This window comes from Ischnura elegans, chromosome 11 (genome assembly GCF_921293095.1).
Source record: "Ischnura elegans chromosome 11, ioIscEleg1.1, whole genome shotgun sequence".
NCBI classification, from domain to species: domain Eukaryota; kingdom Metazoa; phylum Arthropoda; class Insecta; order Odonata; family Coenagrionidae; genus Ischnura; species Ischnura elegans.
Window position 1 is genome coordinate 17,180,002 of NC_060256.1, and position 17,379 is coordinate 17,197,380.

Consider the following 17,379-nt stretch of genomic DNA (forward strand, 5'->3'; position numbering starts at 1 on the left):
TTTGCATTCTGCGAATTTTGCGTGGTCTTCTCTTTCTGTGTCAATCAATTGTGCTTTCCTACTCGTTATTCTTGGCCGTAAAGTGCGTGCTTGGCTAACGGCGTGTTTTTTGCATTCCAATTTGATAATCTAGTGCAGAGAAAAATCGTGGAAGAGTATAAATCTCTTTCTCCTGCACCACCATACTCTTCGAGGAATTTTCACTTGAGAGTGTTACAAGACTCCATCCGGGGTATGAGCTCGGGGCTCCCTGCCGGAAGCCAACCGCTACACCCACCAGGCTATGACTTAGGCGTCCAAAGTTAAAGCGATGTAAAATGGCGTCACAACAAATTTGTTTTCAAATACAAACTTTTTTTTTTGAGGATCTCCTTGAACCAGGATCGTAATAGCCGAGGTATTTTCTGGAATTCAAGTAATTTATATATAAAAATTTGCACAAACATAACGAACCGGTCAGAAATAATTTTCGTCAGGATTCGTATTCATAGTAATCGTAGCCTTTAGTAGAAATTAGGAATGAACCAATAACGATTGAATAAATTGATTTGGTCAATAACTTTCTAAAACTTGAAATCATGAGAAAATTTATTTGTATTAATTGTTCCACATGTCTTTCCAGTTCCGAATCATTTTATTTTATTCCATTTGATTCAAAATAAAATAGAGAAATGCCTTTTATTTTGGACTTGATTTATATCAATCCAGATGTCTTAAGTCTTATCTCTAGCATCATCTTTTTCGCTTCCATTAAAACTGCATAGGTGTTTGCCAGTTTTACTTGATCTTTCCATCCTCTTTTAAGTTTATCTAGAGAAGAATGCATTTCATCTAGCATTTTGGTACCTTTTTCTCGCATTTCCCTCAGGTTGCTAATGGAATCCACATAAAATTCCGTTGCAATTCTGCGGAAGAGAAATAACTATATAAACAAGTTGGTGATAATAATGCTGGCGTCTGTTTCATCTAAATAAAGCTGGACAAGTGATTGCTGTCTATAGGGTATCATAAGGCATGTAACACTTGTACTATTTATGCTTCCTCGAGCTATTTCTGAAAAAGTTTTAAAATAATAATGATTAAATTTATAGATTTGAGTTTAAAATTCTTTAGGCACGGTACAACGCATCAGAATTGCGTGAATAGATTACAAAAATGCAATCAAGCTCATGCCTTATTCTTAAATGAAATATAACATATGTGTTCAATTGTTGAATGTTTTAGTTTTAAAATATTGCATTTTAAGAATTAGTGAAATTTAAGAAGGTTTTAAATTCCTTCGAAGAAAAAGAAGACTAACCAGTTTATGAATAGTCAATAGAAAAAAACAGAATTTTCAATTTAAAACTAATCATTTACTTTACTTCGTATTGAGGATTAAAAACAATTAAAGTTTACACACCTTTCCTTTTTAATTTTTATCACGCCATAACTTCCTCCTGATCCTACATCATTATCCAATTCATCTGTAAATAAATACCTTGGTGTTCAGTAAAAGAGTCATAAATACATCCAAATCGCTTCTAGAAGAAATAAATAATATGCAGAGTTTCTCAAGAAGCATATGGTTACCATTCACATTGGGGCAGGAGAGATTTGTAACTAAAAGGCCTCTTGATGTAAAAATCATGCTGCACTTTATCAGTCATTGTGTTGAAAATTTAATTTTTTGAATACTCGATGTATATGGACATAAGATACATTTTTTAGTTTCCTCCGCATAAGATTATGAGGGATAAGTCTTTTGAATGAATTATGGTCACATTTTTAGAACACAGCCGTAAGTTAAGTTATAATTAATAATACAATACACGAAATAAACGAATTTATTATTATTATTATTATTATTACTTCGACATATCAGGGTAACAATGATACACTTCAGGGGAAACATGAAGTTAACCATTTCACAAAGCTAAAAATATGTATCAAGATCAAATCCTGATAAAAGTTACCATTTTACATTCGATAGGTTGCACTTTTAAAAAATGTGTCGAGAAAAACAGTTAGAATCTTTAGGACCAAAGCGGCCAATAATTTTTATCGTGTTGGCACAATAATGCATCAGCATTAACTAAACCTTTATGAAGTTTGTACGTTAATACGACAAAATTCTTGGCGAATAGGTAAAATGCCGCTGAAACTCATTGAAATTTCTTTTATTTCAACATTTTTTGAGTTGCAGGGTAGTGAGAGTTGAGCATGTAGTGTGTTTTTACCTGATTGCGTAGCCTGCACCATGGCGAGATATCTTGAAGCGAGTTCATGTTTAGCTTTATCTCTGAATGCGCCTGGAGTTTTTTTGATGTCATTGGCCTTGGATGTATCGTCTATCGGCTCAATTTTCACCATAGTGGGTGTCTCAGTTGTGTTGAATTTCTTGCCGATTCCCTTTTCAAACAGTTCTGCGAGCCTTTTAGGATGTGGATCATTTTTCATGTACTCATTCCACCCATCAGAAGTAACTGAAAAATCAAAGGTTCTTAGTGAACATGCAGTGAGATAAGATAGGACGCAAGGTTTATATGGCATTATAAATATGTGACGTGTGCAATTGGGTTTTCTTAGCAAGTCTCTTTCAAAGACTTGCAAATGCGTGTTGTCTTTATGCGACTTATGCATGACTTTTCTAAAATTCCTGATGCCCAGGAATCGCCTCACTCCTATCTACTGAGTTCAATTTGTATTTATCATTTACTGAATAGTTATCCTCCAATTAAAAAGAAAGTTCAATCAAAGTCCATTTTTCCAAAGTAATCTGATTTAATTAAAGAGTTGCGTATTTCTGATCTAGCTAATATCAAAGTTTTCACCCAAATAAATTAAACCTCCATTTAAATTACATCGCAAAAAAAAAGATTAGAAAAAATATTAGATCGCATAAAACGCTAAACCTGGCGAGCGTGCAAATGTGACTGATTTCAAGGGAAAGTTCTTAATGAAAAATTGTTTTGGCATAGCCGGACTTCAAACCCGAATGGTATCTATATGGTATCCTTACCAGTGACACGAGTCTTCTTCTTACAAGGGAAATGTGATGAATGCGACGATGGTTTCGTTGTGTAGCTGTTTATTATAACTTAAATATAACTTTGTTTAATATAAAATCAACATGAAAAGATATTTTGGCTCAGCTGGGTAAAAAACCCAGCCGAAGGTTTTCAAGTTGAATTTCACACTTTGTGTATATTTGCACTTGTGCACGTGAATGCACTCTTGGTTGGTAGATTTCATATGCTACGTGAGGGTGGGAAAAATTGATATTTTGGAAAATTTACCAGTAAAAAGTGTTAAAATGAAGAGTTCTGTATTTATTACTGAATATTTAATCCCTGATTATTTTCACTATAAATGACGTCGAGTTTTCCCTGGTCACAAAGCTGTAATTCAATATTTCCTTCAATGCTCTTTGGCCATAAGTAATGTTATCTAACATGTATGTATGCCTCAGAAACAACAACTAAGGAAGCATATGAAATATAGTAGTTGGTACTGCAAAGCCCTGCTCTGTATTGATATTAACCAGAAACATTACCTAAAGAGAAATATGTAGCCGTAGATCATTCAGAAACAGACTAGGATACATTTTTTGGTTGTGCCATTCTGGAACCAAGTAATTGGGATTTCTATGCAGCTAGAAACTCAATGCAATGCTTAAATATTTTATTTTTAATATATATTTGGTTATATAATAAGGGGTAAGGATGATTCCTGTAAAATGATTGATGAATATATTTTATATAGTTTATTGAGGAAATGCATTTAATGAAAAAATACATGTTTATACAAACATTGCATAAATTGCATTACTGGAATAAAAAAGAAAGACCTTTGATACAAACAGTACTTATTATATCGAAACCGTGAATAATATCATCGATTCGTACATCACCTTCTAATTTTAGGAGTTACCAAAGCCGTACATGCCTTCAAAACATAAGAAAATTTATGCATCTACACTCTTTTAGCTCAAACTCTATTCATGATAACAGTATTTAAAGTTGCTCTAATTAGTCATAAATAATGAATTCACTATCTATAAAATGAGTAAATTAACTATAATGCCATATTTCGTAAGGCGTGTCCATAAAATATCTAACATCGAAATAATCAACGATCTAAATGCATCAAATCCATGCGGAAATTTTTCTGTCTCGCGGAATTTAATAATACCAATGTATTACAGATAATTTTGTAATGCATTTATAGAATGTAATTGAGAAACATCAAGTGCTGAAAGAGCAGCAAATGTTTGGATGAGAATTCTCAGTGATTGCTTGATGTGAACTGAGCAAGTACTATTCTACTTCATCGTATTGGCTCATAACAGCTGCTGACATTTCAATAAGTTGTTCCATACGATGAGTATTGAGGGAAATTAATATTGTCAACGATTCCATAGCATCAATAGTCTCGTTCCACTCATATCTCATGTTTTCCAGGTTGTTTTGCAGTTGATTAAATGTCCTCCTTTGTTCCATTGTAATATCTCTCAAAGATTTGATTTTGTCTTCTAATTTTTTCATCTTCTCTCTGCAAGAGAAAAATTATAAACGTACAACTTCAGCTTAGAAAATACAGATTGCTCGACTGTTTTCCAGACTAAACCACTACCAATTAGTGATGGGTCGATCATGAACGATTCGATCAAAAAGATTGAATCACTAGGTGAATCAAATGACTCATGATTCATTTCGTTAAACAAGTCGATCATCAATCATCAATCACTCCGACTTCCGGTTTCATATCAATCATACCGGTTTCCGGTTATTTAAAAAAATGGAACGATCGATGCTTGATCTCTTTTTGTCAGGGCAGAAATAGTTGTGAGAAAATTAAATACTATGTTATAAAGAACTGAATACTTGTGTAATGTTTTCTTATATGTTTTCCAGCAGTTATCGGTATTAATAACACCAATACACGTAAAAGGAAAATATTAAGATGACTCCTGTAGGAGAACGTTAAGAAGTAGAAGTTAAAGAAGCTGTTAACATTTTATTGTGCCGTTCATAAAATTATACTGCAGATCTGATTCATGCATAGTGTGTGGTGTATTTTGTGTTATATTTTGAGATATATAGTTAGAAATTATTCTATTAGTGTTAAGAAACTGTGGCAGTTTTGCCTTCCCAAATATTTTCATGACACTATACTTCCTTCATTTTTGTAATCTAATTTACTCATATAGGAATTCACAATCAAAATAGTATATGAAATGATAATATGGATAGCAATTAGCGTTACCAATGCTCTTCGCACAAGAGGCAGTATTTATTCGATTATTCAAAGTGATTTATTGCATCCATCGATTGAGTCTTTTCGATCATGATTCCTTTGAGTCTTTTCGATCTTGATTCATTTAAGTCTTTTCGATCATAATTATGAAATCAATTGATTGAATCTTTTATGTGACTCGAGTCAAAATGATTGAATCACTAAAATGATGGACTTTGCCCATCACTACTACCGATTCTTCAATATTAATGAATCACATGCTGTTAATCTGTAGTAGCGTGCATAATATACAGGATGTTTCAAAATGAATAGCGGGTTTTTAACGCTTTCTAATATTTATTGCGCTAAACCGAGTACTACAAATAATGCTTCAGATGAAAAAGCAACTCAAACAGTTCTATATATAAGCGTACAAAATATTCAATGTGTGCACCATTCGTCACACAATGCACGTAATTATGCTTTGAGAGTTCTTTCCAAACGTTGATTAGTGTTTCATGAGAACTGTTTCAACAGCTGTTTCAATCCTATTTCTTAATTCGTAAAAATCATCTGGTAGTGTAGGAAAGGATTTTATTATCATCACAACCGATTTCAACACAGAACGCATGACGAACAGTAACTTCAGGCTTTGCAAACAGTAAGGCACATAAATTTTCCGCTCACAAGTCGCCATATTTGCTACTAGCGCTCTCTAAAGGATGGGAACGAAAACATTTGGTGTACATACACATTGTTTCCAACAAGGAAAACTGTGATAGTTGCATCATGTTATCATAGTTATACCTTCATCTGATGCATAATTTATCGTTGCAAGTTAAGTATAATAAATGTTATAAAGCGTTAAAACCTCGATATTCATTTTGAAACACCCGGTATTGAAGCATGAATGACATGTTTCGTGTTATTTTGCATAGGTGTTTTTGATTTTCTGCCCCTTCTTTCCGGATGACAATTCAAGTCCGTTCTCTGCACTGTTATAAACGCAGTACGAAAGTGATAAAAAATTGCGTAAATTATAGAAATTTGAAGATGTAGCCACTGTGTAGCGCAGTTGAAAATGTCTATTATTGAATTTAACGAGGAAAGATTAACCCGGTAACCCCTGAATTAAAAAGTTTCTGCGATTTTTGTGGCAATCATTTATCTAAATGTCAATGAAACTCTGACTCTTTTGGTGCAAAACGTATTCTTTTACCACTAAGAGTTACGCCTAGCGGTACCATATGGTAACACCAACATATTTTGCATCATAACATCCCAAATATTAGGCTCACATCAAATAATATTACTTTATACGAGATATACAGGCTACTAAATCATAATTGCATAATAAAACCTTTGTATTAGCAATATATAGGGCTTAAGTAAAGGAAATAAAATGCTTGCTCTAAATAATTCCGTTTCTTTGGGCTAGTTGATAATTCTCAAATTTTACACGGCTTTAAATGCGTAAAATACAGCTTTAAAATACCAACATTTTCGGAAAATGTCATTACAAATGTTCTCAGCAATTTAAAACTCTCAAAAACCCTAATAAATTACGATAAATAATAAAAAAGTTACGTTTAACACTGCACTACCAGCTGGTACCATTTGGTACCGCTAGGCGTTAACGGGTTAATAGAAGATTGTGGGGAGTGTGCTTTCTATCTGTCTTGTTAGGATGTATTTCCAAGAGTATTTCATTCATTTGCCACAAGAAGTAAGGAAAGGCTGACGACAGTTTAATTTAATTTTATCGTGCTTAAAATATGAAAAAATATAAATTATATGAATTAAAGCAGTAGTGTCAAAAACAATGAAACCATGAGAGTTATTCAGAAAATATTTAGGAATTCGAACGTTAGCCTGAAGCATCAAATATCAATATTTGGTCAAACGGTACTAAAATTTCAAATTAAGTTAAAATAAAAATAAAATTGTAATATACTTACAAATCTGGGTGTGTGACAAGATTTTCTGTCTCATTTTCACTTGGACTGCTCCCTGAAATTCGCCAAGCAATAATTGGTTGGAGTTATAAAGATACCGACTCTGGGACGACTATAATTTTCATTTTTCCATTCCATTTCCTTTTCTCTGTGAATTTTATTTTTTATTTTATATCATAACTATCGTATTTTTCACGTGATTATTTTGACGTTAGCGTGAATTTCTTTTTTCAGTGTCTTTATTTTAAGTTGACTGTTTTCGTTGTTGCCATTCTAATTAACGTCAATAGAGTATTTTTTAAAACGGTTTTTAACATTTTTCTGGGTCCCCAACTGTTTTAACCAGTCACATTTCCTATTTTCATGTTTTTTGTATGTTTCCGCTAGTTCTCCATTTATCAATGAAATATTTCCCACTTCCTTTACTTTTCTTGCCCTCCTTTTTGATAATACATTGGATGTTTAATGTTCACTATTACCGGCAATAGCTGAACTTTGTGCTGTGGATTTTCTCACTCAAACCCGAATCGGTGAAAACATCAAAATAATTTGATGGACGGAGGGGAAACGTTAATTTCTAATAAAAAACCTTCATCAATCAGCGATTCCCTCTCGGGTATGAAAAAACGCGAAAAATACCAACCACTCCAATGAATTGGTGAGGACATTCGAATGTTAGTTAATTTACTCGTGTAGGGGTAACCATCCTTTGGAGAAAGGAATCGCTCGAAGAGTGCAAACGTCAACTGAAAAATCGAAGCACATGAACGAGGTCTAACAGTGGCTGAAAGGCAATGACCAATGTGGTATGGGCTTATGACGTCAACACTTGGAAAATGTTCTTGGTCATGGATCTTTGTTCGTGGGGAATTGAAGAATTAGGCAACAAATCGCAAAACGGAATAATACAGTCACATATTTTTCTAAATATCCCAACCGATAATAAAAAGTTGATGGCTCAGCCTCTTACGAATGAAATACCAGCAAAATGTGTCTGTGATAAGGAGGACTGTGACTAGATTTTCGACTTCCCGTAAGCGTATTTCAGGGAAATAATAGTATCTCCTTCCATTGTGCTTGCTTTCTTAGGTGCTGCAAATCTGAAGACTGTTTAGAGAGCTATTTACGCTTGGAGACACCGCTTAACTTTTAACACTTGAAGGACCGGACCCGTTATTAAGACCGGGTACCTCTAATACCTTAACCATAGAATTTTTTTCTCTCGTCTTCATTTTTTATGACTTTTACCTACTCTTTATTATACGTATTCTGTGAATATATTTTTCATTTTTTACACTTTTATTATTAAATTTACATTACAATTATTGCCACCTGCCTACTTTAAAAGACCATCTGTCAAAATGACGGATTAAACGTTTCCATTTTATTTGCTATGGTAACGCAATAATAAATAATAAAAAGGGGAAAAAGGAATGTCGCTCCTGTTTATTTGACCGCTGTTTATTTGAAATTTTTATTGTAAAATGATTCGTAAAAAGTTACTCAATTGCGTTAATAAAAGAAGCAAAAGGTTATTTTTTTATAAATTTATCAATTAATATTCACATAATGGAAGGAATATTTAAATGTTTCTACCAATCAAAATGACGGCTAATGGTTCTTTTAAGTAACTATACGATCCCGGTCCTTCTAGCGCAGAGACAGAGAAGTTCACGGAAAAATTCATCTTAATCTTGGTTTTTTTTTAGGAGTTATCAACTATCTATTACTACCGATCAACAAAAAGGTCAAAACTAATAAATTAAGGATTAATTTGCTTGTACCGATTTAATGATTGAGTTTGGTAACGATATTAACCACATTTTAATAGTTAAAACATAAAATTAATATAAAAAACATTCAATTCGAGCTAAGCTAAGCTCGAATTGAATGTTTGACACGTCACTTCCACGTTTGTAAAAAAATTTGTCAGCAATAGACAATCGGTAATAGCAGTGCTCCAGTCAACAAATCGAGCGGATTGATTTCATTTAATCAGAAGTTTTGATAATTTGTTTCATTGACAGTTGAGCTCATTAACATAGTTTTTCTGAAAATGAATGACAACCAAAAAAAAAAAACAAAAATAAGTGAGCGAGGAATTTTAGTGGCTAAGAACTAAAATACATATGACATAAACTTTGCTATTCAGAATAAAATCGCTGGCAGTCTGCATTCACTCAAATCTACTGACTGTGTAACTAACGCAGACAAAGTCACCAAATATCCATCTTAATTTTTAAATCTCCTGGATGCGTCTCGCTTACCACCGCAAAATTTACAGCCGAAGGTTGGCTCAGCGGTCATAATGATTGATAAAATAAACCCGCCAAAACTATGCGATGGAAAGCATTCGGTGATAAAAATGACTGATAATCAATTTTATTCACGTGATGATACATAAAGGAAAATTCGAAGACGAGGAAGTTCTTATTTTGAGAATTCCCATGGCCCCAACTGATATAAACTTTGTGTTTAAACGAATTCAATTTCCAATTCGTGTTGTATTCTACCGTTTGTGATTTTTATGATCATGTGCTCATGAAAACCCATTTTTTTTCATGGTCAGTGCTCACGTATTGGTAATCCATCGGCATTATTTGTACTTGCGCCTCATATCCAAGCAAAATCACATTGATATCAAAGGGTGCTTTACTCAAGAGAATAAACCTGAATGTTTAGGGTAGACCGGGGCACGTTTACGCAATATACTTTTCCCGAACCGAGGTTTAACTGGCGCGCCACATGTCATGACATATTAACGCTGCTACCGTGAGGCAATTCCAACAAGATTTTATGTGAACTTGCCCCGAAAACGGAGCAAGTTAACGCATCAGACTTGGACCGATTCCTATGGTTAAAAGCACAAAAAGGCCAAAAACTACTGAGTGCATAAAATTTTGACTTTATTAACTGCTTTATAAAGCCAGACAGTCTACAATTTCCTTATTTTAAACTATTTGAACGGTTACTAATAGAATTTAAGCTATTAAACTATTTCTATAAACTATTTAAACTATTTAACTATTTCCTAAATTTTAACTAAAAATTTGAAAATTCATTGAAAGAAATCAGCGTAAATGTGCTCCAGTCTAACCATTGTAGTTCATATAAAGAAACTGCCTTTCTGAAAAGCCATTATGATACTTATTTTCCTAGATTTTTTTACATTTTCTCCTCATTTCATTTTAATCAGTGAAAATTTATTAAAATCGGTACAGCCGCTCTAGATTTATAAGTGGTAAAACTGAACTGTTCATTTAATCTTAGGCGTTACGATGTTCGCCGGGTTAGCTAGTATTGTGTAAAAAATCGTCTGTATATTCTGATTAGTTGTTGCTTTTGCGTACTGACTAGCAACTAAGTGGTTAATTTCCTCGCTTATAATACAGGATAATATTTCCTATTAACTTCTGATCTCAAAGGCAATTCGTGCAATTCTTGTTCCACTACCAGTGACGTGCGGTCTGGGAGACCGCAATTAATCAAAAATTCATAAAATATTGCTTCGCCATTTTTTTGTTTTGTTTAATTTTTCTTTGAATGCTTAACTATTTTAAAACTTATATTAAAATTTTTACGCTCCCAATACGAACCAATGTATCATAAAAAATTGCGATTTGAAGCAGATTCAAAAAACTGATGCCAAAAACACTTTAGTTATAATTATCATATTTATGTATCAATATTTCACCAGATTCAAAAAAGGCCTTAAATGTTAAAGTTGGAATGCTAAGTAGTAAGTAGCCATGAACTTTATCCCGCTTATTCCTTTTCTTGATGCATTCTTAGTAAGTGACGTGCGGTCTCACAGACCGCTAATCGAGTTCAATTGCAAATTTACAGAAATTAATAAAAGGAAGGATAAATTTAAGAGTGGGACGTCCTTGTTATGCAAAAATATGAAGCTAACAAGAATTATAGATATTTTAAAACATTAATTTTGAAAATATTCATAATTTTAGATACGCAGCGGTCTCTCAGACCGCACGTCACCGGTTAAGGGTTAACTTTGAGAGAAGATAATAACCGCCAGTTATCAGAAACGGCTTTAACGAAAACTCACCTATTTCAGCCGTGGAGCTTATGATGTCATCGTTATCGGAATCCAATCTTACAATGGCATGGGCTGCGCTTGGACCTGGAGTCCGTCCGTCCTTGCTGCAGCCAGGGATGTCAAGGTTTAGGCTTTTGTTGAAGTGCGCCACCAACGTCGCATTCTCATGCTCTTCTCCACGGGATCCTTTTTGTCCGACCGAATAATTTGGAGCATGAAAACGAGAATTTGGATTTGTAGACGCAATGAAAGGAAGTAGTCATCTTTATAAGTTGGGGAACAAAGTCTATGACGGGAAGGTAGACTTCCACACTGTGACTGCCACTTTTATAGCCATTCAAGTGGCCACTTCATAGACCATAGGCCTGCGTTCTCGGATCTAAAACTGTCGCAAACAATACAAAAATATTTCGTCTTTCGATCGTTTTTTTTTCAACTTTTGATCGATCATCAATCGATGTTTTCAACTTTTCTAAAAGTTGAAAAAATCGATTTGTTTAGCGTCGACGAGGTGCCAAAAAAGAGACAAGTCGCCTCACTACGCATTATTTTTTACATTCTACCATCTGCCGATTTATTTTATCAAAGATGAGCGCCCTTCTGACAGCACACGGAGAATGAAATTTGCTTTATTCAGGGGGGCGGGGGATAGGCGAGCGGGTAGAGGAAGCGAGTGGCCTGACGCTCTCCAATCCGCCGCGGTGCGTTGGCGTTGGTTAATTCTCTCCGCGGACTCACTCTCAAGTTTGGCATTTTGGTGGCTTAACGGTGGTAGATGCGTCAAAATGCTCGACATTTTTGTCTTCGGCACAGTAATTCGGCAAAATCAATCGAAAACGGCCATGAAATATTATTTTTTTTTCGATTTTCTACCTTTCCCCCATAAATGGCATTATAGCGAGGATCAGGGGTTCACCTAGAGGTCTCAAATTTTAATGCCTTATTTTTAGTCGGTTCCATAACTTTTTTTTTCATTCGGCCAGATGCATTTAAAAAAATCGATTTTTCTGATCCCTATGCCACAATGCTTCGTAAATACTCCATGAAAACCTCTCTTAATCGCTAGAATAATAATATCATTAGATTAGTGGCATAGAAAGCGGGCTCTGCAACTCCTCACCCCCTAATATATTAGACGGAAAAAGAAATTTTTTATTATTATTGTTAACTATATGTCCCGGTAAACTTCGTATTACCTTCGTATCTATATACATCTATATATATCGTTTACATAAATCTTCTCGCTAAAACTCGAACACGGCGAAACCGATCGGTCCAGCCGTTTTCGAGTTTTAGCGAGACTAAGGTCGTGCAATTCATTTTTATTATATCGATAAAAATCCTCCCATGGTTTTAGACCCCCCTGTACAATTCCTGGCTACCCTACTGCAAAGGATTGAAATAAAGATAGTTTTCCCATGTACACAAAAAGTCAGTAATATTTCTTGTCGTACCCATTTGTCGAAGAGCATTTTTTTAAATTTCATATCTCCATCTTGAGATATTTTCGATGGCTTCACAAGAGACTACTTTGACATTATATTTTTCCTGCGCAAAAAGTAGTTTCTACTGCGGGCGAAAGTTCATTACGCTTTTAAAAAATCAATTCACGCTCAAATAAAAATATTCCCTCTCACTCCAAATAATTTTCAGTATTTCATTTAATTACACCATTATCGGTAAATATATGCACGTACATAAATCGGTTTTCAACTCCTTATTGACGTGAGATGGATTAAACTATGGTCAACTTATGAGTACCCATGTAGGTAAATGAAACTCCAGCTACAATTTTATGTGACTACACAAATATATAAATTTAGTATCTTATTAAGAGAAATTATTATGGTATAACACTGGCGTTGTCGGGTGCAAGTCTACGACCACCATAGGCAATTAGTGTATGCCTTCCTCTGTAATACATTAGCAAGGGGTATCCATTAATTACTTGAGGTATTTAGGGGGTTGGGGTAGAGCTTTTTCTCACCTTAAGACCACTACCCTCACCATCAAGATTACTACCTGACTAATTGTGTGATAGAAAATAATTTCTTTTCCTGAAAATAAGTTCAGTACTTAAATGGTAAAAATCGTTTCATGATGAATGGAAAAATAGACAATTTACCGTGAAGTGAAAATTTGTAATTATATTTCTCGTTTCTTTGTTTACTCGAATGCACAGAGATTTTAGTCATCGGAGTTTTTTACTAAAGTGAAGGGGTGAGTGAGGAGGAGAAAGGAGAAGGAATGCGAGTTAGGTTGTTTTGAGGTGAAGGGGTAAATCGAACGTGTAAATCCAACGACGTAACTAAATTCGTAAATCCATAGGAGGGTAAAACACGCGCAAGCCACATCCGTTTTACGGAATTTTACCGAATATTAGATCAAAAATGGTAGTTTACTAGATAATTTCAATAATTAGTGCAAAACATTTTTTTACGGCCAATTTCGCTTGAAAAAGCTAGTAATTTTAGGTAGATCATTGTCAAACGTTCCTGCTTTGTCTTGAAAGTTGAATTGACTTCCAATAGGTGACCGCGCTATACGAAGCTTTGAAAGGGGCGTCTGTAACGGAGATGCACTCTAAACATTGGTCAATGATTGAGTTTATTTTGGCGGAAAACCATGGTAACTCAGATATTCACAGGCGCTTACAGCATGTCTACAGTAATCCGGCAGTGGACAAAAGCACGGTGAGTCGTTGGGCGACGCGTGTTCCATCATCGCCGCTACAGGGAAGTTGAAGAAGTTGATACAATACGACACTGGCTCCGTCATGGACCAGTGGAGTGGTACCGTGCAGGCATACAGGCTCTTTCTTCAACGCGGCGTCAAGCCGTAGCTTTGAATGGATATTACCTTGAAAACTAGTGTTATGAATCTTAAAGACTGGGGTATTTGAGTGCTGAACAAAAATATCCCTCTTTCAGAAAAAAATGTGTTGCATCACTTATTGAATTCCCTTCGTAAAAAGAGAAATTAAGAGTGGAATAGCAAGAAATAAGCAAGACTGAAGCATTCAAATGCCGCAGCTAACTAAAAATCTAAAATCTTCGGCGTGAATCGGTTTTTACCGATGCTTTAAAATAAAAAGAGTAGTTTAATTAAATCGAAAATCGGAGTAAGACAATCAATTTTTGGTTTACATCTACAGGGTGTTTCAGGAGGAATCTGCAATACTTCAGGGACTTTTAAAGAATACAATTTTAAGTATATTTAGTCATATTGACATGGGGTCGCGACTCCTTTGTTACTATGGCAACGCAAACATTTTAGATGCACTTTGCAGTTACCATAGAAACTGTTTTTCTTGGGTTTCCAGCATTTTTGACATTTTATATATTTTGATACTCTGGATTTTTGAGGATAGTAAATAATTAAGGTTTGACGCAAACGTGCGGTTATGAGTGTGCGAAACAATTATTCTTTGAGCTTAATTAACCCTTAGAGAACTGGAACGTTTTTATACGTTTTGGACGCTGATTGCGGCATGAATCCAAAATTTTAATGATGCCTGGATATTTTGCACATGGACATTTTTCCTCCCCATAAGGATCGCTAAGGGGCTTAAATATTAGATACCAGCTCCTGTGGTAGGTGGTGCCTCCTGCACAGGGGTCTTTTCTGCACTGGCTGACAGCTAAAATCGTGAACTCCCGCAGCCTAAGAAACGAGAGCTATGAGCGAGTATCAACAATGCGATTTCGTAATCTCACCCATTTTTAGCTCCAATCTAACCCTTTAGGATAATTGTTTCAGGCAATTATAATCGCTCATTTTCGAATAAACTTTGTTATTTAATGAAAGTCTTTATAGAACCGGAGTATCCAATAAAATGTCGAAAATGCTGGATGCTCAAGAAAACACCGTTTTCATAGTAACTGCAAAGTGCATTAAAAAATGTTTGCGTCGCCATAGCTCAGTAACTAAAGAGTTGCGATCCCATGCTTATGGACAAAGGAATGCACAAAGCTTTCTCCCCTATCACCTCCTGAAGTATCGCATAACCTTCCTGTAGCACGCTGAATACAGATTTTCAAATCACTACACCACACTTGCCCCAAACCCACGTGCAATAAACAATGACTCATTTTGAGCACACGAATGCATTTGGAAGAGTACTCCAAAGCAGCTTATATAACATTTAGTTCTTTCAAACGCTTGCTGAGACGCTCTAATTCTCTAAAATTTGCTGATTTTGAGGCAAGACAATCGATGCTTCTCTGAAATACCTAACAAAAAATGACCTTGCAGTGTAATGCAATCCATATAATTTATCTACCTTCCGCCTATGCTGAATATGTGACGTGGCGATATGCCTGTGGCTAAACATTGGATGAAAGCTATTAGTTTAATTGGAGAGTGCTGCGTGAAATGCATGGAACTTTCTTTTTGAAGTAATTTCGTAATCGCTCTAAGTTAAGAACTAGAACAGTAACCTACTATGGAAGAGGTGTTGTAAACTGGACTGGAACCAAGGATAAGTTGGATCGGCCATCGTCAGCAATATTGCAAACGTGGACACGGAATCGGGTGCTGAAAACATCGTTGGAGTAGCGTTGAATCGTGGGTAACTTTTGATTACGTGCAGAAAAAAATTGATGGTTGGGAATAATATTCACCTGAGGGACGTGGTTCCTCTGGATTGGAATGCAGCAGGTTGAATCTCACTTTCTTGATGGGATTACGCATGGTAGATTTCTTCCTCTCCAAGACGTCTCCAGTTTTGATGGGTAATGACCTCTTGCGGCTTGACTCACACTTGGATTTGCCGCCATACGACCTCTCAACACGTTCTATATCATGTTTCACCACCTTGATCTTAACTAGCGAGTTTGATGCTCCCTGTACCTTCGGCATGTTCACTACAAAACGTCACAAACAGTTGAAGTACTAAAGCGCTACCCATAGGTTGTGAACGGGTGAATGATCCTTTCTCCTTGGCGTAAGAAGGAAGACTGACGATTGGAATGAGACTCTAGAATAACACAAAGTCAGTGCCATGACGTCATCTCACTTCAAATCACGTGTCTCAATGCATACCGTTCATTGTTATGACGTGCGAGACAAATTCCTGTGATTTAACGCCTCCACTAAGTGGAACGGAAATTGCTCACATAATATTTTGTTATCTGACCACTTCTCGCATCCTTAAAAACATCTGACTAACTTATCTATTGGGTGGAATTTGAAGACCCATGCTCATTTCTGTGTGTAGGTGTTGGAGAAGCCTTCCTCGAACGTATCTAGGAGTGACTATCGTGAATGGGATGTAACGAGTGAAAAACAAAACAATAACGATCGTTAAGTGGTTATGCATTTTACGGTCGATTGTTAGTTTTTATAACTCTTCGCGTGCATTCGCACTTCCGGTCATTTTTTTTCTCGCTAACCTTACATTCAATATTGAACGAACGTGTGTTTATTTTTATTAAACTGAGATAAAATTAAATCCATTTTTGATTCATTATCTCGTGGCGGTTTAATTTTAGAGTTATTTTGCATGAAAACTTTTGTTTGGAACTTAAATATATACATTGGGTCGTAAATTATCCATGAAACTTCTGCATTCGCGTACCGTTGAGTTTCTTACAATTTCTTTTCTTTAGAACTTGAAACAAGGTAACTACTCTTAAGATACATCTCCGTTGTCTGTGGTCTTTAAACACTACCATTGCTGTTATTTTAACATATTTTACTGTTTTTAATGCTTCTGGTCAGCCCTCATACAGCGTTTATTCATTGGTTTTAGTGTAAATATTTAGGGATTAAGTATGTTTTGTGGACTTTTGTAGGTATCAGTGTAGGAAGATTACAAATGATACTTATTGAAAAAACATTTCGTCAACTTAAGGCGCTGAAAAAGATAATGCTTGGTTGAAATATATCATCGGATTGGCAAATATAGCTTCGTTTCTTGCTCTTCGACTTTTCCTTGGCTCTTAATTGTTATTCCTTTATTTTTTTACGGCAGCATGGGGAATAATTTCGCTGTAAGATCCATTATTGGTGGTTTAAGTTGTATAACATTTTGTCGTATTGGTTCCTGGAAAAACAATGTTGCATTGAATGTAGGAATCAGTACCTAGGAACCTGCTAAATTTTGCAGTCGTATTCCATTCTAAAAGATTTTACTAAATCCAATAGATA

General features: G+C 35.2%; 1 protein-coding gene across 2 annotated transcripts; it reads right to left on the minus strand.

The window, feature by feature from the left end:
* Positions 1-611: 611 nt before the first annotated feature.
* LOC124168160 lies at positions 612-16,160 on the minus strand. 2 transcript variants are annotated; one of them, XM_046546284.1, is made up of 5 exons: positions 15,852-16,160; positions 11,239-11,415; positions 2,220-2,465; positions 1,403-1,466; positions 612-905 (listed from the first exon to the last, which is right to left on the minus strand). In XM_046546284.1, the coding sequence occupies exons 1-5, from the start codon at positions 16,087-16,089 to the stop codon at positions 695-697; spliced, it is 936 nt and encodes a 311-aa protein (XP_046402240.1). In that variant the 5' UTR covers positions 16,090-16,160; the 3' UTR covers positions 612-694. The 2 variants fall into 2 exon arrangements, with proteins under 2 accessions (XP_046402240.1, XP_046402241.1); XM_046546285.1 differs by lacking the exons at positions 612-905; positions 1,403-1,466; positions 2,220-2,465 and adding exons at positions 3,750-4,533; positions 7,176-7,227.
* Positions 16,161-17,379: the final 1,219 nt, after the last annotated feature.